Genomic DNA, 25,104 nt, shown 5'->3' with positions numbered 1-25,104 from the left:
TCTCAAACTGTGGGTCGCGAGCCAATTTCAGGTGGGTTCCCATTCATTTCAATATCTTACTTTTAATATATTAGACTTGATGCTACCATGACGTCTGACTGCATTTGGGGAAATGCAGACCTGTACTTTTAACAGGCAACTATGTATATGCTTTCAACAATGATAGTAAATGGGACTTACTCCTGGGTAAGTGTGAGTAGGATTGCAGCCTAGGTTTGTTAAAAATTTTCCTGCTTGATGTCACTTCCTGTCATGACATCACTTCCGGTGGACCCCGACAGATTCTCATTCTAAAAAGTGGGTGCTAAATGTGTGAGAACCACTGCCCTAAAGTATCCTGGACTCAAAATATCTGGCTCTTAATTGGTTCTTTCCCCCCAATAACTTGTACCAGCACTTTTCTGGCTGATGCCAATGTTATAAACACAGAGATCAGTATATGCATCTATATGCAAAGATGCAGTACACACACACACACACACAGAGCTATACAATATGGATTGATTACCTCTGCATGCTAGGGATTATTGTGCATTTTGCAGTACAAAGGATAAGATAGTGATCAGATTGAAAATAGTTGTCTTCTCCTTGGTTGCTTTACTGTGGTGACTAACCAATCACTTTTGAACAGTCCAAGGAAAAAGGCTAAGACAGAGGCGGACTCCAAAGTCAAGAACTACTAAATATGCAGAATCTCATTTAACAAGTATTGCCTGAGATTATTAAAAGGAAGACCTGAAAAGCCTCATTGCATCTGAAGCACTAGAGCAGATGTTGGCACTGGAAGTATTGGCTCCTGTATGACTTGAAGGCAAGCTTGGCAGGCCTTCCCATGAAGGAGAAAGGCACTTACCAGTGAAGGCACAAGCTTCTCTGACAATATACTAGTGCAGTGGTTCCCAAATGTTTCAGAGGCCCGAGAGTAGTGGTTCCCACTGGCGGTTCCCTTGACCTACTTGGCCACTGGCCATGGCTACCCATTAGGGTTACAATCCTATACATTGTATAGGGTGGTGAGGCTTTTGCAAGCATTCTGCGGCTCCCCTGGCTGGTTTCTGTGGCTCCCTGGGGAGCCACAGCTCACTGTTTGAGAACCACTGCCTAGAGGCTGCTGCCTGGTTTATATATGCCAAGGGGTGCACAGCTATAATGGTGATTGGGCAGCAGTGCTCCCCCGTGTAGCAACTTGTTTAACCCTTAATGCACATAGCCTAATCTGCCCTGTTAGTTTCGCCAACCACCAAAAACCGGGTCACAACTGGACCCACAGTTTGGGAGCCACTGCACTAATGTGCCCCAACATTGAGTCAGGAAGCAGTCTACATGCCATTTCCGGTTTTTTCCCTTCCATTTCCGAACCCAGGAAAACCTGGCTTCCAGTTGCATGAGCTGACTCTATTAAAAGAACTTCCTACTTTCTGCAGAAGATTCATGTCTTCCCAGTGTTCCTTTCTGGGAGAATTTAGGGAAAAACAAACATCTTTGCATTTCCATTGATCTGCATCCCATGCCAAGGACTCTCATCAATCTGCCAAGTTCTTCTTTGTTTTGATGTACAACCTGAAAATTCAGCAAGTATTTGTTGCTCAATTTAGGCTCATTACTAAAGTTTGAACATCCTTGTTGTAGACAGTAGAGTCCAACACCCTGATCTTAACATGTTTACTTGGAAGCAAGCCCTACTGATTTCAACAAGACCTCAGTCCAAGCAAATTAATTAGAAGTGCAACCAGTAGGGTATCTTACCGGGTCATTTTAGTTGCAGCAGCATGAACTGTGTTGCTGTAACTAAACCCACCTCCTTCATGGGTACACCTGTGAAACTCTGTCCAACTTGCCATGGAAAAGCCCTGAAACTCCTTCCCTCCCACAGCTTAACACAGCTGGTGAAGATAGTGTGCCATGCAGGGTCTGCAGAACAGCTGTATGAGCACTGGCTCTAGGGTCAGGTCTAAAAATAAGCACACATATTATGCCAAGGCCAACAAAGGGACCACTAAACCTTATGCTACAGGTCACTGAATCAACCCTAGTGGCTTATACGATCAGGCTGTTAGAGAGAAGTGGTCTGAAAAATTAAAATGACAGAAGATTGGACAAATCAATGAAAAAGAAATATATATTAATAGTTTCTTATATAAATAACTTTTATAAAAATAATCTTTAATTCTAATAACTCACCTCTTTTTAGGCTCTGGAAAACATGCATAAAAATGCACTGAGGTTTAGGTTAGAAAAAATATCAAATTAAAAGTGTTGCAAAATCCTGCCCATTAACCAGATGTTTGAGGTGGTGGAGGAGGTAATCATGTTAATCCTACTAATACTGTCCAGCAGAATCTTAAGACCTATTCCTAAAGACTTTGAACTGCAGATAATCAAAAACTGCAAAGATTGCTATTCTTAAATCCACCAATCCTATCAAACTTAATATAAAAGGCACCATCTCCTCAAATGTACTGAGCTGAGCTCCTGGGAGAGGAAAACTTTCAGAAGCAATTAACTGCACTGTTGAACTTTCCTTCTTTTTAATCTCTTGCAACCCAAACTCCTCCGATTTCCACCAGACCAACTGGAATCTCTGAAAGACTCGTTTTAATGCTGTCAAGTTTTCCTCATTAAACAAACTAAGGAACAAATTTCCAAAGTTCGCCTTTCTGGACTTAAGGCAAAAAATGACTGTATACATAGGAAAGTTACTATTTTGAAATGCATAATTTGTAGTGTTCTGAAACCCTGTTTAACATATTTAAATAGCTCTTGAGCTTTCATAATCTTGCCACAAATTCAAAGTTCTGTTCAAGGTTTGTGCAATTATGACGCAACAAAGTCCTTACTGCCAACAGTCAACAGTGCAGTGGAATGCCCGCAAAATGGGTCACCAGTTTCTCATCTTCTTTTGCTGCTTCCTCAGTTCAAAGCATGCTGCTTGATTGTGTGGAAGATCCAATCCATTTTTGTTGTCCAACCACCATGATGAGCATCATTCATCTGTTTCATGAAATATTCCAGCGCTTCCTGCTCAGTTTTGTCCAACGCAAGAGTCTTTCGAATATATGCAATGTCGTCAAAAGACTGTAGTTCTGGCATTCCGGAACCAAGCATCATGGAGAAGAGGTTTATGAAGAGATTGGCATGTTGTCGGATTGCTAAATAAGCCTTGTAACACATTTCTTGGAACCTTGAAATGGAAAAAGACAACCTTGAAATTTCAACATGTAATGAATAGCCTCCTGAGCAAACACTAAAATCATGCAACTGTGTGCCTTGATGACATTGCGAACCGTAGCGAAAATTGGGGAGACCATCTTAAGCATGTGCCGAGTGTTTATCAAACTTCGCAGGATGCTGGCCTAACCTTGCATGCTTCAAAGTGCCAGTTTGCTAGAGGCACTGTACCATATATTGGGCATACCACTGGAAGTGGGAGTATGCAACTTTTTGCCCGCAGAAGTGGACAGTATTCTGTTTTGGTCAGACCTTCTTTATCATATAGAAGTGCCCTCGTAGTTGGTAGGGACAGGAGTAAAAGTCACCTGTATAGATCAATAAACAATACCTGAAGTGACTTGCCAGTCCCTGGCCCCCATGATCCAAGCTGTATTAGTGTGTTAGTTATAATGTATGACAACTGGCAAAGCTATTCCCCATAATTCCTTCCTTCCCCCCCACAAGAGAGCCTTTCAGAAGAATGTCATAACTTCCATTTTAAGAAGCTATATTGGGTGCATTAATTTCATATTTCATTTTAAACCAGATTTCTTTAAAAATAGAAAATTTTGGCTGAAATTTATATTTTAAAAAGTCAGAATTTTAAAAAAAAATTTTCACCATTTACTTTTTTCCCCACCAATTGCTACCTTACATGCATAAACACAGTGCGGTTTTCTTTAAGCAAGTTCACTAAGCCAAAAATCAGACATTTTCCATATAAGAAACAGTTTATTTCAATCCAAAAATAATCTAATTGGGTATACCTTGGATTGTGCAACCAGATTTGTTTATCAGAAGCAAAGCTTTAATTGCAAAGGGGCTCACCTTTCAAATTCCCTTGTTTTGGTACATTCTTGAGCTCCTTTACTAATCACTATTAAGAAATCTTGTGTTAAGACGAATGGAACACGCTCTCGTTTGTATCCAAACTTCTTCTTTTTGTGATCCAAGAAGTGTCCAAAATCAATATGAAACAGCTTTGGAGAAAATTAATTCCTATGTTATTACTAGGAAAATGAAGAGGACTGAAAGTTGCTGTTGAATTATTTCTATAGTTTTCAACCCAATCTTTTCTATGCATTACACCAGTGAGTTTCAAACTCTTCCACGCAAGTCAGTGGAAAGAGCAATAATGGCAGATAAGACTTCCTTGCAGTACAGCTTGCCCCCCCCCACTACTAATTATTTCCTGTTACGTGTACTAGAGAAGAGTGTTGAGTGTGTTCTAAAGGACAGTTCTTCTCAAACTATCTGATGTGGCAGACTGGCAATTTTTTTCCCAATGTGCAAAGAACTAATATTATATGTGCTATTTTACTACTACTGTTTCTTTCCAGGAAATGCACCACAGACCAGTGGGCCACCACTTAGAGTAGCACTGTTCTAGGGAATACTGTCAATTCACGGGAGGGCAAGATTGCCCAGTGTGAATTATGTTCCCTAGCTCAGTGGTTCTCACACATTTAGCAGCGGGGTCCACTTTTTAGAATGAGAATCTGTTGGGACCCACTGGAAGTGATGTCATGACCAGAAGTGACATCATCAAGCAGGAAAATTTTGAACAATTCTGGGCTGCAATCCACACTTACCCAGGAGTAAGCCCTATTGAGGTCATTGTTGAAAGCATGTACATAGTAGCTTGTTTAAAGTACAGGTCTGTAACATGTCTCCAAATGCAGTCACATACCATGGTAGCATCAAGTCTAATATATTAAAAATTAAAAATTGAAATGAATGGGGACCTGCCTGAAATTGGCTCGCAACCCACCTAGTGGGTCCCAACCCACACTTTGAGAAACACTGCCCTAGCTTAATGTCCCAGAATCTTTTGCTGTGCACATGGGTTCTGTGGTAGATGTTCAGGGGTTACCTGGCAGACATAGGTGACTCTTGAAGGCAGGAGGTTTGAAAACCACACTGTACAAATAAAGACAATACACGTAGAGATCTAAATATTCTATGCAAGTATGTTTAAGATTTTTTTTTACCTGCCCATCATCTTTCACCATGATATTACTATTGTGACGATCTCCAATTCCCAATATGAAAGTAGCTACACAATAGCCAGCACAAGAGCGTGTGAACAAATCAATAGCTGCATCATACCTGTTAAAAACAGTGAAAACATGTTAAATATTGCTTGCTTAATTTATTTTGCATTTTTATCGCAGACACAGTTTGGTTGAACTATTTTGTAAGCAACTTCATCGAAAATGGGAGATAAAATTTTATCTAGGTATTTGTTTAGGCCCTAAACAAATATCCCAATATTTTCTAAAATATCTAGATATATATGCTAAAGGAAACATAAATGAAAAGTAGGAATTTCTTACCTGAGAATTCCAGTTCTGAGAAAGGAAGGATGGCATTCCTGCTGCTGGGATGCCCCTCCTCCTGGAAGGTAGGATTGGAACCTCACTGAATGGATACTCCTCCCATGTTGGGGGCGTCCCATGGTGTTCCCCAGTTTCCGGTCCTACCTTCTAAGAATGAGGACAGACCTATGTCGTGCTCTAGCACAACATCAGTATTTTTTTCCTTTTTTTAAAAAAAAAAAATTTCCTTCCCTGGAGCAGGGGGGTTAAACTTCCCCCACTGCTTCCCAGGCTCTAAACAACTCACAGCCTGCCTGCTGATGGGACTCAGTGCTGCCTCCCCCCTCACTGCAAGCGGGCAGGAACGGTGTGTTGAGGCAGCGTGGGAGGCTTCCATCCCCCCTCCAACACGTGGAGCTGCCAGCGGAGCCACATCGGCAGCAGCAGCAGGAGCACCAGAGCAATGTGGTGGGCATCATCTTGGGCCCTCCCCCCCCCCGCAGGAGGGACCCAGGCCTGAGCAGCCCAGTGGTGGAGCGCTCCGCAGGCGCTACACCCCGCAGAAGGCTCACCGGGGCGGTGAAGCACCCGTCGGTCGCCGCTCCCCCACAAGCGGCAGTGGAGCAGCGGTGGTGACGAGGAGGCGGCAAGGTAATGAAAATATACTTCCTTAACGAGCACCAAATAACTAGAAAGTGCTCGTTTTAATGAGAATTGATAGCTTTTGACATTTCACTGGGTACAACCCATCTGCTTGCATTGGGATTGCAGTACAGAACTTGGGGCTACTATCTAGGAATATAGACCACAGAGAACAATGAGGTCTGAGTTCTGCAGCAGGCTAGCAAGAAAGGTGCTCCAATAGCATGCTGTTTGCTTTGGGGAACTGATGCTACTTTAAAGACTAGAATTGCTTGTCTGCTTACCATGCTCAACCTTGTAAACAAAGAAACAGAACTAAGATTCCAGTGCTAGCTCATCACAAGGAAAACTGCCCGTGAAACTTTCTACCACCTGGGAAAGGGAAGCTGCAGAATCTGATCCTGCCACCACAGAGCTGAAGCACACTAGAAAGGATATTTAGCTTTAATAAGCTTGTAAGAGATTTTAGTGTAACCTACAGAGTTGAGTAACTGTTGCACTTGACAACCAATGCAGTGGACAGATTTGATATGCTTATTCCCTACTTTTAATGATAAAGTGCTTAAAAATCATAGCAATTAATTAAAAAGAGCCAATAAAGCATCACCAACTTAGCAGCAGCAATAAAAACAAACAGTTTAAAACTTTTACACAGCAGACTTTGAAATCGGAATATTTTTTACTATGCATTTAAAAATGAACAAAGCGAGAGCGATCCTGATCTCCCTAGAAATGAAATTCCAATCTAGCAGCTAGAATGTCAGGTTAGGGGTGCAATCTTAAGGCACTCTTGGTCTAGAAGAAGTCCCTTGCACTGGCCCAGGAGAGTTGCAAATATGCTGTGGATGTTGCGCCTCCTTGGGAGTCAGCTGGGCAGGAGCAGGGATGCACGCTGATATGCAGAGGCTGAATTCAGCCTCTGCACTGACTTCACTGGGGAGCCTTGCATCGGCTGAGCTCAGCCAACACAAGGCTCTGGGGAGGGCGGGGAAGAGGTAAAGAGGAGGTGGGAGGGAGGCATTCCGGGGTGGGGGGAGGGTGGTCCTGGGGGCGGGTAGGTGGGGAGTGGGAGGCGGGACTGGGACCCAGCAGATATGCCAAATCCTAGCCCCCATTCCCAAACAGCGCAGTGCGGCTGCAAGTCGCTCTGCTCTTCTCAGACTTATGCCACCTACTGAGGTGGTGCAAGTTTGAGAAGACCCACTGGGGCCATGGTGGCTTACCCAGGGGTAAGGGGAAGAGTTTCCCCTTATCTCTGGTTGAACCACTGTGGGTCCCTATCTTGTGCTGAATACAGCGCAGGCCTCCTAGCCTGCCTGTTCCAGCGCAAGAGAGGATTGTGTGATTGGTTGGTGGTAATCTAAGCTCAAATTCCCACTCAGCCACAAAAGCTTGCTGGCCAGTCACCATCTCACAGAATTGTTGTGAGAACAAAATGGGAGGAGGCAAGAACATTCAAAAGCAATGGTGACACAGTATGGGACCTGCTATCAAAAAGAAAACACTAAAAAAGCACTGCCTGGAATAAACAAACTCTTGCCTGAAGGAGACCTCCAGATTGCAGCCACAGTGTGTAAAGGCCCTGTAGCATACAAATGGAAAAGCATAAGATTCTGAAGCTTCCCTTTAAGGAAAAGAGAAGTTGATAAGTGGAAGAAGGGGAAAAAACATTCAACTCACATTTCCCCTTTGTTCTTGTCTTTGAGCCACTGATGCAATGTGTGACTGTTGAACTGCAGCGCACCTTTAAGACCACCTTTGCACTGGATCTGCATGATTGTATGTGAATTTCTCACCACTTCAATGAGCCCCACACAGTCACCAATTGATAAACAACCATAAGGCAGCATCCTAGAAAAAGGAATACGAGGATTTTTTCTTAATACGGTGTACGTGATTTGAGACTGTTAAGGTGGTCAACCTTTCAAATCATGTGGGCTTTTAATCATTGCTTAAAAATCTTGGTCTAAGTAAAGCTTTGCTCTGTTAGAGACTACTGAAAAATCAAGCCATTTGGACAGAACTACTGGGGCAGAATTCAAGGACCTGTTCAAGAGCCCCCCTCCTGTCCCAGGCCACATGACAGGTTGTTCTGAAAGAAGTAAGATTTTCAAAAGCAGTTCATGGTATGTATAGGGGCTTAGTATTCCAAATAAAATATCCCACTGAATGTGACTAAAGTAGCTCTTTGGATCCCAGCCCAGGACTATGGGAAACACATGCAAGGCATTAAAATTACAATGGTTGGTTCTGAAGTCATTTGTATCTTCACTGCATACAGATGGCAAAGTTGCTAGGAGAACAGGCAGAAATGACTGTAAGCAGTTTAAACATGCTTTACAAGCTTTTGATTTAAACATGTTCTTCAGGCAGAAGTGGAAAAGAAACTCATTGGAATGAAACATTTAAGAGATGACACAATTTATGAATACTTGCCTTAGATCAAGGCCTTGATTCTGCCAGATGTTTTCCATTATTCGAATGATCTGAAGTGTGAGCATATCCTGACGTAGATCTGAAATATGCAAAGGGATACAAGTGCTGTGAACTTTTCATAGCCTGCTTTTTAATACATTATTGAAGGCTTTGCATGATAGCTTACTGTGCTTTATTATTTATGACTCTGCCATAAAAATAAAAATGCAACCTATAATAAAAGTGTTAACACAAAGTAATGCCAGAGTTTCAGGGCAATCTTCTATATCCAGGTGCTTCAAATCTCTGCATGAGAACAACCAGAACTGCAACAGTTATTGGGGAGCAAGGAGAGAAGAAAAACAGAAAAGAAAACCATGCATTCTAGCTGCTTGGCTCACTCTCTCTGTGCCTACCAACTATAGTGCAATATAAGTTATTTAAGCAAGAGAAATAATGCATATGCAGCAGCCAAGGAGATTCCCTTGTTTCCCCTCAATCAGACAGTACAACAAGGTTGCTGCCATTCAATCAGTGTGTATGTGGTGTGAAGTCTCCCTATCACAAGAGTCACTGCCAACATGCTCCTTTATTTTTGTGATCATGCTTCTATTTGTGGTCCCTATGTTGACTTTTCCACACTCGCAAGGAATAAGATAGACACCAGCAGTGGAGCGCGATTATAAGAATAAAGGAGCATGAATGCTGCTGCTGCTGCTGCTTAGAACAAAGTGAAAAATCAGCAGTGGCAGAGCATGCTGTGACAACAGATCACCAAATAAATTTTAACCAGACTCAGGTTCTTTCCACAGTGTAGCAGTACCACACAGAATCTTTAGAGAAATCACTGAAGTTGAAAAACACAAAAACAATATCAACAAAAAAGAAGAAACTCTCAGTATAAATTATGCCTGGCATCCAGCATTTAAATACACTAGAATTAAACCTTGAAGTTAAAACCTACATAGCAATGATGAACAGGTAAAGAATGTTAGTATGCCTTTAACAATTCAAGCAGGAACTGGCTGTTAAGCTGGTGGCCAACTAACAGTTGAAAGGATGCAAATTCTTTGTAACCCCTGAAGATGCTTCCCACAGCTGAAATCGAAACATTAGGACTAGATCCTACAATGTACTTTTATCCGTGGCTTAAAGACTTGATAAACACTTCATATTAAGTTTTAAACTCATCCAGCCACAAAAGTTTTAGTATGTTTGTAAAGTAAATATACTTTGCCTGAAGCTTTTAGGTACTTAACTGACAAACACAAGTCAACTTAGTGCTTCAGAGGGCACAAAATACCTTCTGAAGCAAAGCTGTGGTTGCAACTCAGAGGAACATCCTAAAAATGTGTGTACATTTTGTGGGGGACAGGAATAGCTGCTCATACACTCCAGCGCGTGCTCTCTTTATGATGTTTTGCTTTACAGATACAAAGAATACCCATAAGAATAGCCCTACTGCATCAGGGAGCACACCTGATAACAAGAGACCTCATCCTGGTGCCCTCCCTTGCATCTGGCATTCTGACATAGCCCATTTCTCAAATCAGGAGGTTGCGCATACACATCATGGCTTGTAACCCGTAATGGATTTTTCCTCCAGAAACTTGTCCAATCCCCTTTTAAAGGCATCTAGGCCAGACACCATCACCACATCCTGTGGCAAGGAGTTCCACAGACCAACCACACGCTGAGTAAAGAAATACTTTCTTTTATCTCTTCTAACTCTCCCAACACTCAATTTTAGTGGATGTCCCCTGGTTCTGGTGTTATGTCAGAGTGTAAAGAGCATCCCTCTATCCACTCTGTCCATCCCCTGCATAATTTTGTATGTCTCAATCATGTCCCCCCTCAGGCGTCTCTTTTCTAGGCTGAACAGGCCCAAACGCCGTAGCCTTTCCTCATAAGGAAGGTGCCCCAGCCCAGTAATCATCTTGGTCACCCTCTTTTGCACCTTTTCCATTTCCACTATGTCTTTTTTGAGATGCGGTGACCAGAACTGGACACAATACTCCAGGTGTGGCTTTACCATCGATTTGTACAATGGCATTATAATATTAGCCGTTTTGTTCTCAATACTTTTTCTAATGATCCCAAGCATAGAATTGGCCTTCTTTACTGCTGCTGCACATTGAGTCAACACTTTCATTGACCTGTCCACCACCACCCCAAGATCTCTCTCCTGATCTGTCACAGACAGCTCAGAACCCATCAGCCTATACGTAAAGTTTTGATTTTTTTGCCCCAATATGCATGACCATAATACAAAGAAATGAAAGTTATGGGTAACAGATGTTATTTGTATTATACACAACTCTCCAATTAGTTCAATAAATGTGTACACTGACAAGTATAATTTGAACATTTAATTAGACAGGAAACACGTATGCAGGTATGAACATTCTTCCTTACCATCCCCATTTTTAAAGATGATCTCATTGTTCTGAAACAGCAGTTCAGACATAATATCAGGGTTTTCCCAGTTAAGCCACAATGGCCTTTTTGCAGATGACATAATTCTGCACTCTTCAAGCCTATGAAAGAAAAGTATTGCTACTTAAATAAATGCACCTTCAAACTTACAAAATTTATTAGGTCTATTTATTAGGGCAGGAGGTCTGGTCTAGAGGGTAGAGTCTCCATTTGCCTGAAGATAACATCCACAAGGTCGCCAGTTTGAGGCCACCAGCACCGTGCGACCTTGAAGCAGCTGACAAGCTGAGCCGAGTTATTCCATCTGCTCTGAGCGTGGGAGGATGGAGGCCAGAATGTGAAACCAGATCAGAAAGAAACATCTGAATGTTGTGGTTCTTGAAAGATAGAACCTTCTTTCAATTGCAAAAATCCCTATGGGGATTTAAATAGCCTGCCTATGTAAACCACCTTGAATAAAGTCTTGAATAAACACCAAGAAAGGCGGTATATAAATACCTGTATTATTATTATTATTTATTATTAAAGAGACCTTTATTAGCATCATATATTCCAACAAATGAGTCATTAAATATAAACTATAATTATAGGAAGTCAGGGGAAAAATACAAATTTTAAGATTAAAATACGAATAAATCATATCATACTGGCCTATTTCCATACTTTTCTGCAGCTGACAAGAGAAAATATCAGTGCCCATCAGCACTTCTACTGGGCCATCATTTAATAGGTATACAAGTTTCAGCTGTTCTGAAAGCCCAGTATTTTTCCCTAGGTTAATTTCTAGATAAATAGAATGCATACCAGTATGAATTGGGCAGAAGAAAAGTATGTGAGAAAGAGTCTCAACCAGAGTCGGAGAACAAGGGCAATGCCAATTTAAAAAGGGGACCTTATGATACCTTCCCAAGGTTACAACTGATGGAACAACATTAAATCTAGCTTGTGTAATTGCACGACATTCTTTATGGCTAGTCGAAAGAGACAGATGAGGAGCCATTTGATTGTGGACTAATAGGATGTGAAAATTTAAGGAGGAGCAAATTTGTTTAGCCTGGTTGAGTTTGAAATTCAATATCCTAAAGCCTCCGCTTAACTTTTGAAAGAAATTCTGTTTCTGATGACAAGACCAAAAGGTCAAAAAGAAGACCCATAGACTCTATTTTCCTCCAGATTCTAATAAGCCACTTAGGGATATCATGTTCAGAATCATAAGGTATAGCAAATGAATGAATGAATGAATGAATGAATGAATGAATGAAAAAGAACAGGCAGTCAATACTAAGATGTCACACCCTGGTCTACAACTGCGTTTGTCCCAATTCTAAACAAATAGCTGCATAAGGGGTACATCTGGGAACACCCAATATGCCCCAACAAAATTTCTTATATACCAGTAAACCCCTTAAGACCAATATGGCATTGAATTTCTCTTTGGGTATATCCTCCAATTACAAGGAATAAAAGTGCACCACTGTGACCTAGGTTTAGCCAGAAGGCACATTTCTTTGGCAGCATGGCCAAAAAATGGCAACAACTATTTGGGACCAATGGAACTGAAACCACTGTTTGACTGTTGAGCATGACTGTCAAAAAGCTGCAAATTACTAATCTAGTAACCCAAGAAGGGGCATGAAGCCTGCTGCTTTGTTTTAAAACAAGGAGTTTGTTGAGAAAGTTCTTAATACTATTTTCTATTTTTACTGTTTCTCAGATAATTAACTTCACAAATAGTTTACTGGAATGCTTTTTATAAATGCTAAGAAAGAAAATTGTACTTAAGGGGTCCAAGCTGATGAGCAGGATTGAGAGGAGATATGAAGCCTTGCAATGCATCCATGAAGTCTGGTCGTCTCATCTGCTCCACAAGGAATTTCATCTGTACCTGATGGATAATAGCATTCAAACATTAATGGGCTCATTAGTTGCTCACTTACAAAGACAGCGTTAGTGATCAGTTTCAATTTTTTTTAGCACAAACAGCTGTTTTAAATAGCTTTTCAGAGTATTTTAACTAAAAGTGCTCAAGAAAACAACCAGCACAAAAACTGATGTTTTCTTAATTCTACTATGAAAAACCACCTCATCTTTAAACCTCAAGTTACACAGGGCACAGATATACCTTTTGTGTTTCATCCTTTTTCTCCTGTTTAAGGATGTCTGTGAGGTTAATCAGTTTTTCCATAGCTTCCACTTGCCTACTCAGATGTTTTAAGTACATTCCACATGCTCGACAGTAGGACTCCAAAAGCAGACCAAACCTCTGGCTCACATTTTTATTGTGCATCTCAGACCTATCAGAAGAGATCATTTATAGATGATTTGACATGAACATATAACTACCCAGGTTCTGTAACTAAGATGACCCCATTCCCTTGGTTAAAATAATCTTTGCTATCAGGAATAGGAAAGGCATCCAACTGAAGCTCTACTCTTGAGTTTATTGACTTTCTAGATAGTTTTGGAACAAATTGGACAACTGATTTTACTATAAAGGCAAGCCTGTCATTAAATCCCACCCACATAAATTGTTGGTTGCCTGCTGCAGTAGTGGCAATACTTACCCTTGTCAATGGCTCTTTAGATTTGTTTTTATGGCACCTCTGTGAGTAGTGGTGGCTTCATTAGTAAATGAAGTGTCTACAGTGTTGTTTTGGATAGGGTGTGTGTATTTTCTTGTGTGTAGGTTCATTTTCTGGCTCATTGTACAGGGAAAAAATGGTGATTAAAAGGAGCCAGATGCAGTGAATGCTATAGGCACTTGAAGTTCTGCTAAAGCTGTCACTACCCACAAAAAGGTCAAAAAGGAAAGGCAAGTCCCATGCAGCCACTCACCCACACATAGTTCAAGACTGCCAATGGTAATTGGGCAAATGGCTAAAGACATGACTGGTATAAAGTATATTTCAAGGATAGGTCCATAATCAGCATGAGCAGTGCTATACACTTTTCAAAAGCATAAGTAATTAAAATAAAATGTAATTGCTGTCATGCCTACAACATGATTTAAATTTAAAACAACATTTTGCACTAAAGCCCTGGCACTGGTAAGACTGAAATATGAAAATGAAGGTAAAAACAATCTTTAAGATAATGATATAAAAATCTTAGCAATTGTTAAATATTTTCAACTTCTTAAAATCATTAAAATATTTAAAAAGAACCACCGCTTGAGTCAGCTGTGCCCAAAGTCACGACTGCAGTCCTCCGGAAATGTGGTCCCCATTCGGACAGCAGTTTTTGGTTCCACTCCTGCGCAGCTTGTTCTCCTGGTAGACTGGGCACTGGGGCTCTCTGGGATGTTGCGTCTGTTGTCTAGCATCCCAGAAGGCTGTGCAACAGGATGTCCAAGCAGACACGACTGCCTGGAGTGCCCTGGTGCCCAGGTCTACCAGACCAAGCCATGTGGGAGTGGAATCAAAAGGTCCACTCACCACATAGAAGGATTCTGCTGAACCCCAGATCTGGCTCCCGGGCCGGGGTATGACCAATCCTGGCTTGGGTAAAACACAGCTAACCTAATGTTTCATGTTTTTATAATAATGGGATACAGTTTAAAGTGAAAAGCCAAACTTACTTCAAATGCCAAAAGAAGAAGTGTCCTATTCTCTGATTGGTCAGTGCCTTCTTGAGTAAAAATCTCACCAACAGGTTATCCAAGTACTGCTCATATTTTAGAACCTAGGTGCAAAAAAAAAAAAAAGGAAAAAAAGAAAAAGCACACAGAGCTGTAATTTGTATTTAGTTACTATACTGTGGCAAGATTTCCAGGTCTTACAACTCGACATGACCTTAGTAAAACAGTAGCCAGGCTTGCAAATTACTACTCATCTAGTAACCCAAGATGGGGCATGAAGCCTGCCGCTTTGCTTTACAAACAACGTGGTTGCCTAAGTATCTAATTGTATCCTAACCTTGTTCACTGTAAACAAATGCTCCTTCCATTCGCTGAAGAAGAACTGTGCTAGAAACGTTCCTTTTACTTCATGAACAGAGGGAGCTTTTGATCACAGAGGTGGTTTGGACACAACATATTATGTCTGGTGCTAAACTGACACACTATAAATTTCTTAGCTTATCTGTGTTAGCTGAGTATTGCCTTCCCTTCTGTTTATTTCTCCTACATGCCCTGAGGCCAAGTCATTTGGACTCTGGAAGGTTAATCCATCATTCTTTGTATTTGCAGCTATTCATTGCTTAAGATGCAAACAGACAGAAAAATGCTTGCTGGATGCAGTAGGGTACCTCTTCCTAACCATGTTTATTTCCAGTAAATAGGAATCTGAACTCAGTTCATTTTCATAGTGCTTAGCAGAAGTAAGTAAGGAGGCTTATTACCCAATAAACATGCATAAGATTGGGCTACAAAGTCATCATTTTGACCCCACCCAAAAAAAGGTTTTTGACCATTTTTGGTCTTTGTCTTTTTGGGTGGAAGAAATGGAGAGTTGCTTTTTTGAAAGACAGTAAAACTAAGTATTTTCTCCTTTTGGTTCTCTTTTTTTCTTTGTTAATTTTCTAAGCAGAGAACAACGGTCTAAATCATTATTTAATGTAGGAAAATTAAAGTACTTTTAAGAGTTTTCATCTTAGTATATGTAAGAGGTAGGTGAACATACGAAGTTTTTAATGACTTGTTAATTTTTGAGGGGGCAGGGGGGATGCCTGTTAGCCTTTGAACGCTGCAGCGATAACACATCCAGATGTCAGTGAAATAGCTCTTCATCTCTGGGAATGGTCTTTATCATGCAGTCAAGAATTACAGTAAAGTTTGCCAACTTTAACCTTTCAGGGTACTCTGGATATCACCCAGAATGCCAAGCCTTTCTTTCTTCAGCACATTTAATTTAAAATACAATCTTAATTACACAAGCACATTTAATAAAGGCACAGTTGATGAAGACACAGATGGTAGTACCTGTACCAGCTGAATCAAATACTGAGAGAGTTTATCATCTGTCAAATATTTTTCCAGACACCGAACTGCAAACGTTCGCACCATTGGATCTGGGTAGTTGCAGTCCAAAAGCTCCATTGCCTGTTCAGGCTTGATGGGAGGCCAGTCTTTTATCAAGCAGTACATCTGAACAGTACAGAACACCACAGATTTGCATCACTACCACAGTTAGGATAATGTAAGAATTGCCTTGCTGGACAATACCAGATTCCTTCTTATTCAGCATTTTGTTTTCAAAAGCAAGCAATCAGATAGCAACCTGGAACTACAGAAGTAGGGTATGAAGATGACATTCTCCCCTCCACTCACTTGGAATATCAGATGCTTCCTCTGAATTGGAAGGTTCCACTTAAATATCAGTCAATAACCAATAACCAATAATATCAGTCAATCAGTCAACTATCCTCCCTGAATGTGTAAAATGCTTTTTTTAAAGCTACATAGGTTACATCTTGTGATAACGAATTTCAAATGTTACGGAAATTAACTAAATCAAGAGGGAATCGTGCCTCTTACCAGAGCTCCAAAGAGGTCATGGTTTATAGCAAAATATATTCTTTTCATGCTATGAAAAGAGGCAGGAGAACTGAATCTAAACTCCAGTTTTCATGGAAGCACTTATGAGGAAAGCTTTACTGTCTACTTAAGATTGTATTAAATCATGCAGGTATTACCTGGGCTACTTCATCTCTAGAGTTCCATTTAACAGACAAAAGCAGTTTAGGTAGAATTTCTGGCATATTTACACAGTAATGCCTGCAGAAGAAAACACACCAAACCAAGACATTTTACACATGCAAAGAATTAAGAATTATCAATTGTTTCACTTTACACACAGGCCTCCCCAGCTCTTTAGTAGTGATAGTGGAGCAGTCATGCTCCACTTCCGCAAAACTGGAAGTGGAGCATGATCACTCCACTTTCACTTCTAACAAGCTGAGAAGCCCTGCAGATGCTTGTGCAGGGCTCCCCACACGCCAGGAAGGCTGCTGCAGAGGCTGGTGAGTGCATCCCAGTCCCTGCAGCCCCCCTGAGCAACATGATCCTGGGGATCGCATCACTGCCTTCCCCCCACCCCCGCTGCCTCCCGTCTGCCCCTGCAAGAACTTATAGCGGTGCAAACTCTCCATGAGAGTTTGAAAACCGCTGAACTAAGGGTGTCCTTGGACAAAAGCTGCATCTGTGGGTACTCCACCTATTTGTCCATAGACCTTCCGAAGTTCCCCCTCTTGAACTACATCAGACAGTTCAAAATGTCTTACCTGTGGCTCCAAAGGAAGTCCTTTTCTTGTTCAGTTATTTCAGACAAGGGATCTCGAGTGCAGATTCCACGAAGCTGCTCTTTGTCACTCTCTCTTAATTCATTATCTCTAGCTAGTCTGTTACTCTGTAAAACAAGAGACAATGTGTCACTCATAAAAGAGAATATATTATTCATATATGTACTATCTACAACAGGGGTCAAGCTTGTTTCATACCAAGGGTCGAACTGCATTCATAATGCTTGCTGAGGGCTGGAAGTGATGTCATTAGGCAGAAAGTGATGTCACTATTCAAGATATGGGGAAGCCAATTTTCATGCAGGTTGCCCTTACAGCAGTAACCTCTCAGCACTGCTCAGCCACTGAGAGCCTGAGGGACAGATAAAAAGTTTCTGCGGGCCAGATCCGGCCCCCGGGCCTTATGTTTGACACCCCTGATCTAGACTATCAAAAAACGTTTTTGCTATAAGTTTCTATAACATGCTTGCTAGGACTGTTGTGAACGAAAAAATCCTTCATAATTAGCAGCCAGAGCGTGCTATGCAATTCTGGAAATTTTGAAAAAAAAATGTTTAAATAGCTCCTTCAAGGCACTTACGAAAGCTCTCTATTCCATATCAAGACAGATTGCTCATCATTAGTGCAAAGTGCTGCATAAAACTGCATGGTGAAAAAGGAATATGCTAATAGCTGCAGGTTACCTACATTCTGCCTGGTACATGGTACAAGATTATTAATTTATTCTTAACTTCCATATAAACACAAGAATACATACATATATAAAAAGGGTATTATTTTATTGACTTGTTGCCTTTGAGTTATGGGTGCTCTTAAAATTCTCTTAAAACTAAAACTATATAAATGAGTTGCTTGAATATGGATGCAGTTTATCTTCTGAAAAATGCTATCAGCATACCCAGTATTGTTGGGGTGATAAAGTCAGACAGGTACATAGCATTTCATAACAATGGTACAGATTCTTGTCAAAGTGAAAGAATAGCTAGTAAGGTTTTTAAAATTATTCTGAAATTATTTGCAACATGACTTACTGCTCACATTCTCAGCCACTACATTACACCAGTTCTGAACTTGCTTCTAATAACATGTTTAGTAAAAACAGACTAAATTAAGGACATATAGTGGGGAAAGACTGAACGATTTATGTTGATCACTCTAATTTACTAACAGAAGACTACTAAAAAAACAAACAAGAACAGTCTTCAGCCCAAAAATTAAGACAGGAAGGGTGGTATAAAAATGTGACAAAAATAATTTTGTCTCTAAAAATTACCAGAAAAATTGGTGTGTGCAGGTATATTTTAACAATCACCATCATCTTCTCAATGGAGCATTTTAGGAATACACTTCAATCTTTTCACAACATTACTTTCCAGATTAAGTTCCCCTTACCAGCCCAGCATGACTGTAGTTAAACCCTAGTTCTCGAGAAATAGTCCAATTGGCATGTTCTTCAATTACTGACATATCAGGAAACTTTACAGGACTGCTAAACCAATCAAATTCCAATTCTAAACATGGCGTTTCCTGGGGAGAAAAAAAGTTTAGATTTGCAGGAGTACAAACAGTGTTCAACAAACCTCTAACAATCATAATTACATAACAATCAGGGCAGGAGGTCTGGTGTAGAGGGTAGAGCCTCTGTTAGCCCGAAGATAACATCAGAAGGTCGCCAGTTCGAGGACACCGGAAGCTTCCTGAACAGCTGAGAATGGCGAGACCTTGAAGCAGCTGACAAGCCCAGCTGAGTGATTCCACCTGCTCTTGGTGTGAGCAAGAAGCGTCTTGGCTGCCCTCCATGTGAGAGATGGAGCTGCTTGTCAGCCTGCGTGGGAGAACTGGAGGCCAGACCAAACCAGGAAGATCCATTCTGAAATGTTGTTGGTTCTTGAAAGAGAGAACCTCTATGATTGTAAAAATCCCCTTGAGGGATTTAGAAACGCCTGCCTATGTAAACTGCCTTGAATAAAGTCAGAGGAGTAATCCGATGACCAAAAAGGTGGTATATAAATACCAAGTTAATATTATTATTATTAATTCCACAGTTATAAAGGGAAGGGTTGTAGCCTGGTGGAAGAGGACATGCTTGAGAGTAATAGGTCCTAGGTTCAATCCTTGGCTTCTTCAGGGAGGGGTGGGAAAGACCCGTGGCCTGAGCCCATGGACAGCCACCTCTAGTGAGAGTAGACAATATTGAGCAAGAATGAACCAATGGCTTGACTTGGTGTAAGGCAGCTTCATCTTCAATAGACATAAACCTCTGCTAAGAGTTACAGATAGCTACTGTATCACCTTGAACAAGCAGCTTTTTGTAAGACATGTTGGCCCTGCTTGTAATCCCTTTATATATGTGGATGGTGGATAGGACAATTGACTAAGCAGTTTTTCATGGATTTCTCTGGACTTCCTACTTCTGACCTCTTATGCTGCAGCTTCACACTGCCTCAACCACCTTTACTTTCTTCTGCCTACCCCCCGGCCTAGAGCAAAAGCTAGCTCACAATCCAGTCTATTTTAGGCCTAGTTTTCACATACAACAGATCTATCTCTGTTTTGTAGCACTATTACAAAGTGGGCAACAACATTCAGCTTCTAGGTTTTAAGTATCTCCCCTTATCACCGAGTTCAAGAAATAAACTACTAGACCAAACTAAAAGGGTTTACAGAGTTTACAGACTATCTGAAAAATACAAATTACAATGTCAGATAGGAATAAACTGTAGCATTATTGTTTACAAGAATGGTTGTAATCAAAAAATTTATTATTTATGATAAATAAAGCACTTCTAACTGAATCAATAGAGAAAAGGCTATGATAAGATTAAAATGAATAAAAAATTCAACAACCAATGGTTAATAGTAAAAAATAACAGCACTTTCAACATAACAGTCTTGTGACTCATTAAACAATGGCGCTTGCACAAATGATCTTCCCCATCCTCTCCCTGATATAGCTCCCTGATCCCCCTGAAGAATTGTTCCTGAGCTTTGGGGGGACTTTTGGGAAAGGCAGGGAAGGTGCTGTGGGGATCCACAGTGGAAGAAGGAACCCCTGGAAATACAACACTGTTTGCCCAAGTGTTAGCCCAGACTTCTCCTTGATAAACATTTTCTATGTGAATCTCCCTGATTCACATCTTCTATGTGCAGGAATTTGGGCAGGAGAGTGGGAAAGAGGGAAAGAGATGGAACAGAGGACAAACATTTGAACCATCACCTGCAATACATAGTAGCATATTTAAGAATACTTTTATTTCCTAATATGCTGTTTGTGAAAACTAGGCCTTAGTTACTCTTGGGGAATCATGACTTTATCTATAAAATGTAAAGAGTACCATTAGGATTTGAGAAACCTGGAATTAAAACAGTTGTTGGTAAATATGCTAGAATGGTATGAAATGTTAATTTACCTTATTTGGATTTGATCCAGTGCCTCCAATTGGATTTAGTAGATCTTCCAACCCATGAGGTACAGGCCACAGATTCAGAGCCATTTTCCCAGAAACAAGAGTGTCTGTGTAATCAAACATGTTAATATTTCCCCACGCCAATGGGCAGTGTTCCTTAAAAAGAGCAAATAATCACTGTTTAGTCTCATTTATTAGTGACCACATTAAAACTGCATTTAAAGGAATTAAAAGACAGTAAACACATTTCTCTGAAGACTTATAATAATACAAAATAAATTTTAAGAATTACTAGCGGTTTAGAGAGCAACACAATTAAGCTGGAGAATCATTTTCAAAACACCTCAAGCATTTGTAATACCTAATGATAAAATTTTACCTCCTTTGCACCCTTTCTGCCTTTAACGGAGCAGATAGAAAGGCAAAGCCGAGCAGCGCGTGGAAGATCAAGAACGTGCATCTCATACTGCAACCATTCATTCCATCTGCAAGGGATAAAAGTGGGCTTATCCAACAATTTGACTAAAAATATTTCATGAAATGTCTCAAAATTTAGATGGCAAATCAAAAACCATTAATGCATTTTTGGGCAAATGAAGTGATATGGGGTAAGGTGAAAAATATCCCTTTACCCCAAGGTGACCACCAGCCAGCTCCTAACCTGCTCTGGATACAGTGCAGGCCACTGTGGCCTGGCTTTACTGGCACAAGTTAGGATTGTGCCCTTAATCTATCAGTAAATTTTAAAAAAATCTTCAATCAACACTTTTGCTTTCATTATTCTAGTGTTCTTTACCTGGGATTGGAGCAAGGGACTCTCTGAGTATTCACGTTATCACATAATGGCTCTCCTCCATGGTAGATACCAGTTCGGACATAGATCTGAAAAAAGTTATGTTTAAATACATAATTATACTGGTATCTACACAGAAGCTACACATATCAATTTCACAAAGAAGTATGCAACTTATTTTTGTGTCCAATGAAGATGGCTATGAAATAATCCAGTGCTACTTTGACCGAACTGTGTTTATGCTTAAAAATAAAAATTATTTATTTGCCAGGTTAGGAAAGAGTTCCCAAATGAAATTACAGTATGTTTACAGCAAAATACTATTTTAATCCAATAGGAAAAACAGGTAATAGGGTAAAATAGGGTAAGAGGCACTTTTTCAAGTGGGTGCTCCTTTTTTTTAGCAGGGGGAGAGTAACTGGCCCACCTCACCCCAGCACTGTCTGTTCTAGTGGCTGTCTGCTGGTACTCCTTGGCATCTTTTTAGATTGTGAGCCCTTTGGGGACAGGGAGCCATTTAGTTATTTGATTTTTCTCGGTACGCTTCGTGAACTTTTCGTTGAAAAGCGGTATATAAATACTCTTAATATAATAATAATAATAATAATAATAATAATAATAATAATAATAATAATAATAATAATAATAATATATTTGTAATCCAAGAATAAAAGATTATAAAATGTGGAATTACTATTCATAAATTTTAAGACATTAGATGGCTTAGACATCTTTCCTTAGATGGCTAAAACCAGATAAGAAAAGAGGACACCAACGCAAGGAAAAAGTTAGAGGTAACCTCAGCCAGGATGGTGTGGCAATTCTGGCACTGAACTCAGACCTGGAAGATCCAGGTTCAAATCTTCGCTCATCCACAATCTTCTTGGGTGACCTTGGGCCAGTCTATTTTTCAACCTAACCTACCTCAAAGGGTTGCTGAGAGGATAAAATGAGGGAAGGCACCATGAAACGACCCCAAGCTCCTTCGAGGGAAGGCAGTATAAATACTTGAAAAATAAATCTCAAAAAATACACTAGCATTTATTTGCTTTAACATGTTTCATGTCTTCAGGGCTGCATAATGTCTTTCATAGGTCATTTCCTCCATTAAAAATATTTAAAATTATATTTTAGGACTCTGTTGTTATAAGGACATAGGATATAATCCGGGTTGAATTTTATTGATTTTAGTATGTCAACTGTGTTGGTATAAAGACAAATATAATCCATGATTGAATGAACTGGATTATATTCATCTTTATAGCAATGCAGTCAACGTACTATATTACTTATTGCAGGAAGTAAACTGCACTGAGGGAAAGTGCACCTCTTATCCGCCATCATTCGGTAATTTTGAAACAGCTCTGATATGTGTCATTTGGAAGGACATTCTTCAAAATATTCATATTAATACAGCTTTACAGCAACTCAGCATCAAATTATGTACAATAATACATCTTGACCACAGTGTCATATTTATAGAATACATGAGATAAGGTTCACAAATTTGAGGGTTTTGCAAAACACACATCAGAATAAAGTCACAGAACATCAGCAAACAAGAGTATAAAGTCACAGAACATTAGCAAAAAAGAAATCGTTTTTTGATTAAGTTAGAGTTTACAGTGAAACAGATCAAAGCATAAATTTAAATTCAAATGCTTCAGACAAAAATCAGAACTCAAGTTTTTTATATTATAGCCAAATTAATAACAGAATTGCGAATACCAATACCAGGTTTTTCTAATTGATAGATCTAAGCCTGAAGACAAAATTGTTTCTAAAAAAGAGAAGCACTGGTTGAAATATAATCTACAGATCTCAAAGAGCTTGTTAATGAATTATTTTCAAGATTGTTTTATGGGAAGAAAACTGTAGCTGGATTGCTTGCTGCACAAATGGGGAAAAAATCTAGTTACAAGTTTTCCCAATGTATACATTGCATTAAGAATTTCAATCAATTTTTCTTATCAATTTTTGGCACAAATATAGTAGGAGATTTTCCAAATTAAATCACATCAGAACTTCCTCTTGCACTACATTTTAATTTTCTCTCTATTGAAGAAAAAATAAAACATTTTGTGGTCCCTAAAAGTTTTGTGGGCACAAGGTACTTGTGCTTTCGTGGGCCCCTCCTACCATTATAATATTAAAAATTATTTTTGCTAAAATGTTAAATACATTAACATTTTCTTTTTCAGGCAAAATTTGATAGATTTTTGTGGGATGCAAAATTTCATTTTTTTCTGATGTGAGAAAAAAATTTGAACATTTCCTTCTATCCCAAAAGTTCATATTTTTTCTTTTGATTTTAAAATAAAACAAAACATTTTTGTGGGCCCCTAAAAGTACAGTAGCACTGTATTTACTGTGCCTAATTAATAAGCCGGCCCTGCATGTCTTGCAACTCTTCTTCAGGAATATCTGGCTTAATCCATTCACAAAGGTAACTAGAGCACTCTTCTAAAATACTACCTTGGTAATTTTGAAAACTTTCAGAAATACATTTGTGAGTACAGGTATAACCTAATTATCCAAAGATTTTTCACCTGTGGTTTTACCTCAGCACAATGAGAAGGGTCCTTTAAATTAAAAGAAAAAAGTCATTTAACAATACCCTTATTAAAGTGAGAGAATGCAGCTGGCTGACAATTCATCAATCATTCTCTCACCAGGCACTTGGAACAGCTTCACTCCAAGTTAGCAAGCCCTCCCTTTCCCCTGAGCACCTGAAAGAATAATCTGCATTCTTTCCCAGGCTGCCCTCTGGGTGAAAGGAGAGGTCGCTGGCTTGGAGTGAAACCTTTCTAAGAGACTGGAGAGAGAATGATTGATGTATTGTCTGCCTAATGCCTCTATCTTACATCACAAAGCTCAGCAAGGCTGTTTTTAAATAGCATAGCAAAGGGACATTGTTTTTTAAACAGATTTGCTTTAATGTGATTTTTGCCATCCATGTGAGTTCTGGGAAAAGAACCCTTGCGTATACCAAGACTCAACCTGTACTTATTTCATAGTCAGACACACAGGAGTTGGCTTTTACCTTGTCAATGTCTCGAATATTTACATTTACATAAGTAGCACAAAGAATTCTTATTCTGAGATGACTGTTAATAACCCAGAGAGATTTGGCAGAAGCTTCTCCATTCATGTACGGGGTGGCTGTAGAGATACGCCTAGAATAAGATGGCATTGTAAAGGTATCCAAGGGTAGCTGGGTGTAAAGGCTTTCTTTAGCCATCAGCATCAGGTTGGGCATTCGACCAAGCATGATACAGCTTCGGATATACTGCAAAAGATAAGTATTTTTGTATTGAAAGTTGCTCTTTCTAGTATAATTTGTTTAAATGCAAGGATGTTAGCATTATAAGTATTGTATTTTGCTATTCAGTATTAGCTAGGTAGCAGGCAGTGGTGTAGCTAAGGGTGTGTAGGAGGTAGCAATTGCACCAGACAACAAGCTTTAGAGGGGTAACAACCTGAACTTGACACTAGTGAAATTGTAAAAACCTTGGTATGTATGAATAATACCATCATGCTGTATATCAATGGAAAAATAATTTAATGCAGAATGCAATGAAACAAACCGCATTGGAATACCTGAATTCTATCAAAAGATATAGCCAGTTAGCCAGAAAATGAAACA

General features: G+C 39.9%; 1 protein-coding gene across 3 annotated transcripts in view; it reads right to left on the bottom strand.

Moving 5' to 3' along the window:
• The window catches only part of PIK3CA (phosphatidylinositol-4,5-bisphosphate 3-kinase catalytic subunit alpha), a 55,900-nt gene that overhangs the window by 5,353 nt on the left and 25,443 nt on the right, over positions 1-25,104 (bottom strand). For 2 of the 3 annotated variants that reach the window (XM_066618890.1, XM_066618891.1), the window contains 17 exons: positions 24,502-24,747; positions 21,462-21,547; positions 21,045-21,150; positions 20,669-20,821; positions 18,651-18,785; positions 17,241-17,365; positions 16,653-16,734; positions 15,940-16,104; positions 14,599-14,702; positions 13,144-13,315; positions 12,800-12,906; positions 11,001-11,122; positions 8,607-8,685; positions 7,851-8,021; positions 5,202-5,319; positions 4,039-4,190; positions 2,182-3,181 (listed from right to left, as the gene is read on the bottom strand). In XM_066618890.1, coding sequence (XP_066474987.1) covers positions 2,911-3,181; positions 4,039-4,190; positions 5,202-5,319; positions 7,851-8,021; positions 8,607-8,685; positions 11,001-11,122; positions 12,800-12,906; positions 13,144-13,315; positions 14,599-14,702; positions 15,940-16,104; positions 16,653-16,734; positions 17,241-17,365; positions 18,651-18,785; positions 20,669-20,821; positions 21,045-21,150; positions 21,462-21,547; positions 24,502-24,747 — 2,394 coding nt within the window. In that variant the 3' untranslated portion in view covers positions 2,182-2,910. The remainder of the gene's footprint in view (positions 1-2,181; positions 3,182-4,038; positions 4,191-5,201; positions 5,320-7,850; positions 8,022-8,606; positions 8,686-11,000; positions 11,123-12,799; positions 12,907-13,143; positions 13,316-14,598; positions 14,703-15,939; positions 16,105-16,652; positions 16,735-17,240; positions 17,366-18,650; positions 18,786-20,668; positions 20,822-21,044; positions 21,151-21,461; positions 21,548-24,501; positions 24,748-25,104) is intronic. The other variant, XM_066618892.1, reaches the window with a different exon arrangement.

The sequence above is a fragment of the Tiliqua scincoides genome, chromosome 3, assembly GCF_035046505.1.
Source record: "Tiliqua scincoides isolate rTilSci1 chromosome 3, rTilSci1.hap2, whole genome shotgun sequence".
Classification (NCBI taxonomy): Eukaryota; Metazoa; Chordata; class Lepidosauria; order Squamata; family Scincidae; genus Tiliqua; species Tiliqua scincoides.
The sequence above is the reverse complement of the archived record's forward strand: the minus strand, read 5'-3'. Positions and strand labels throughout refer to the sequence as shown.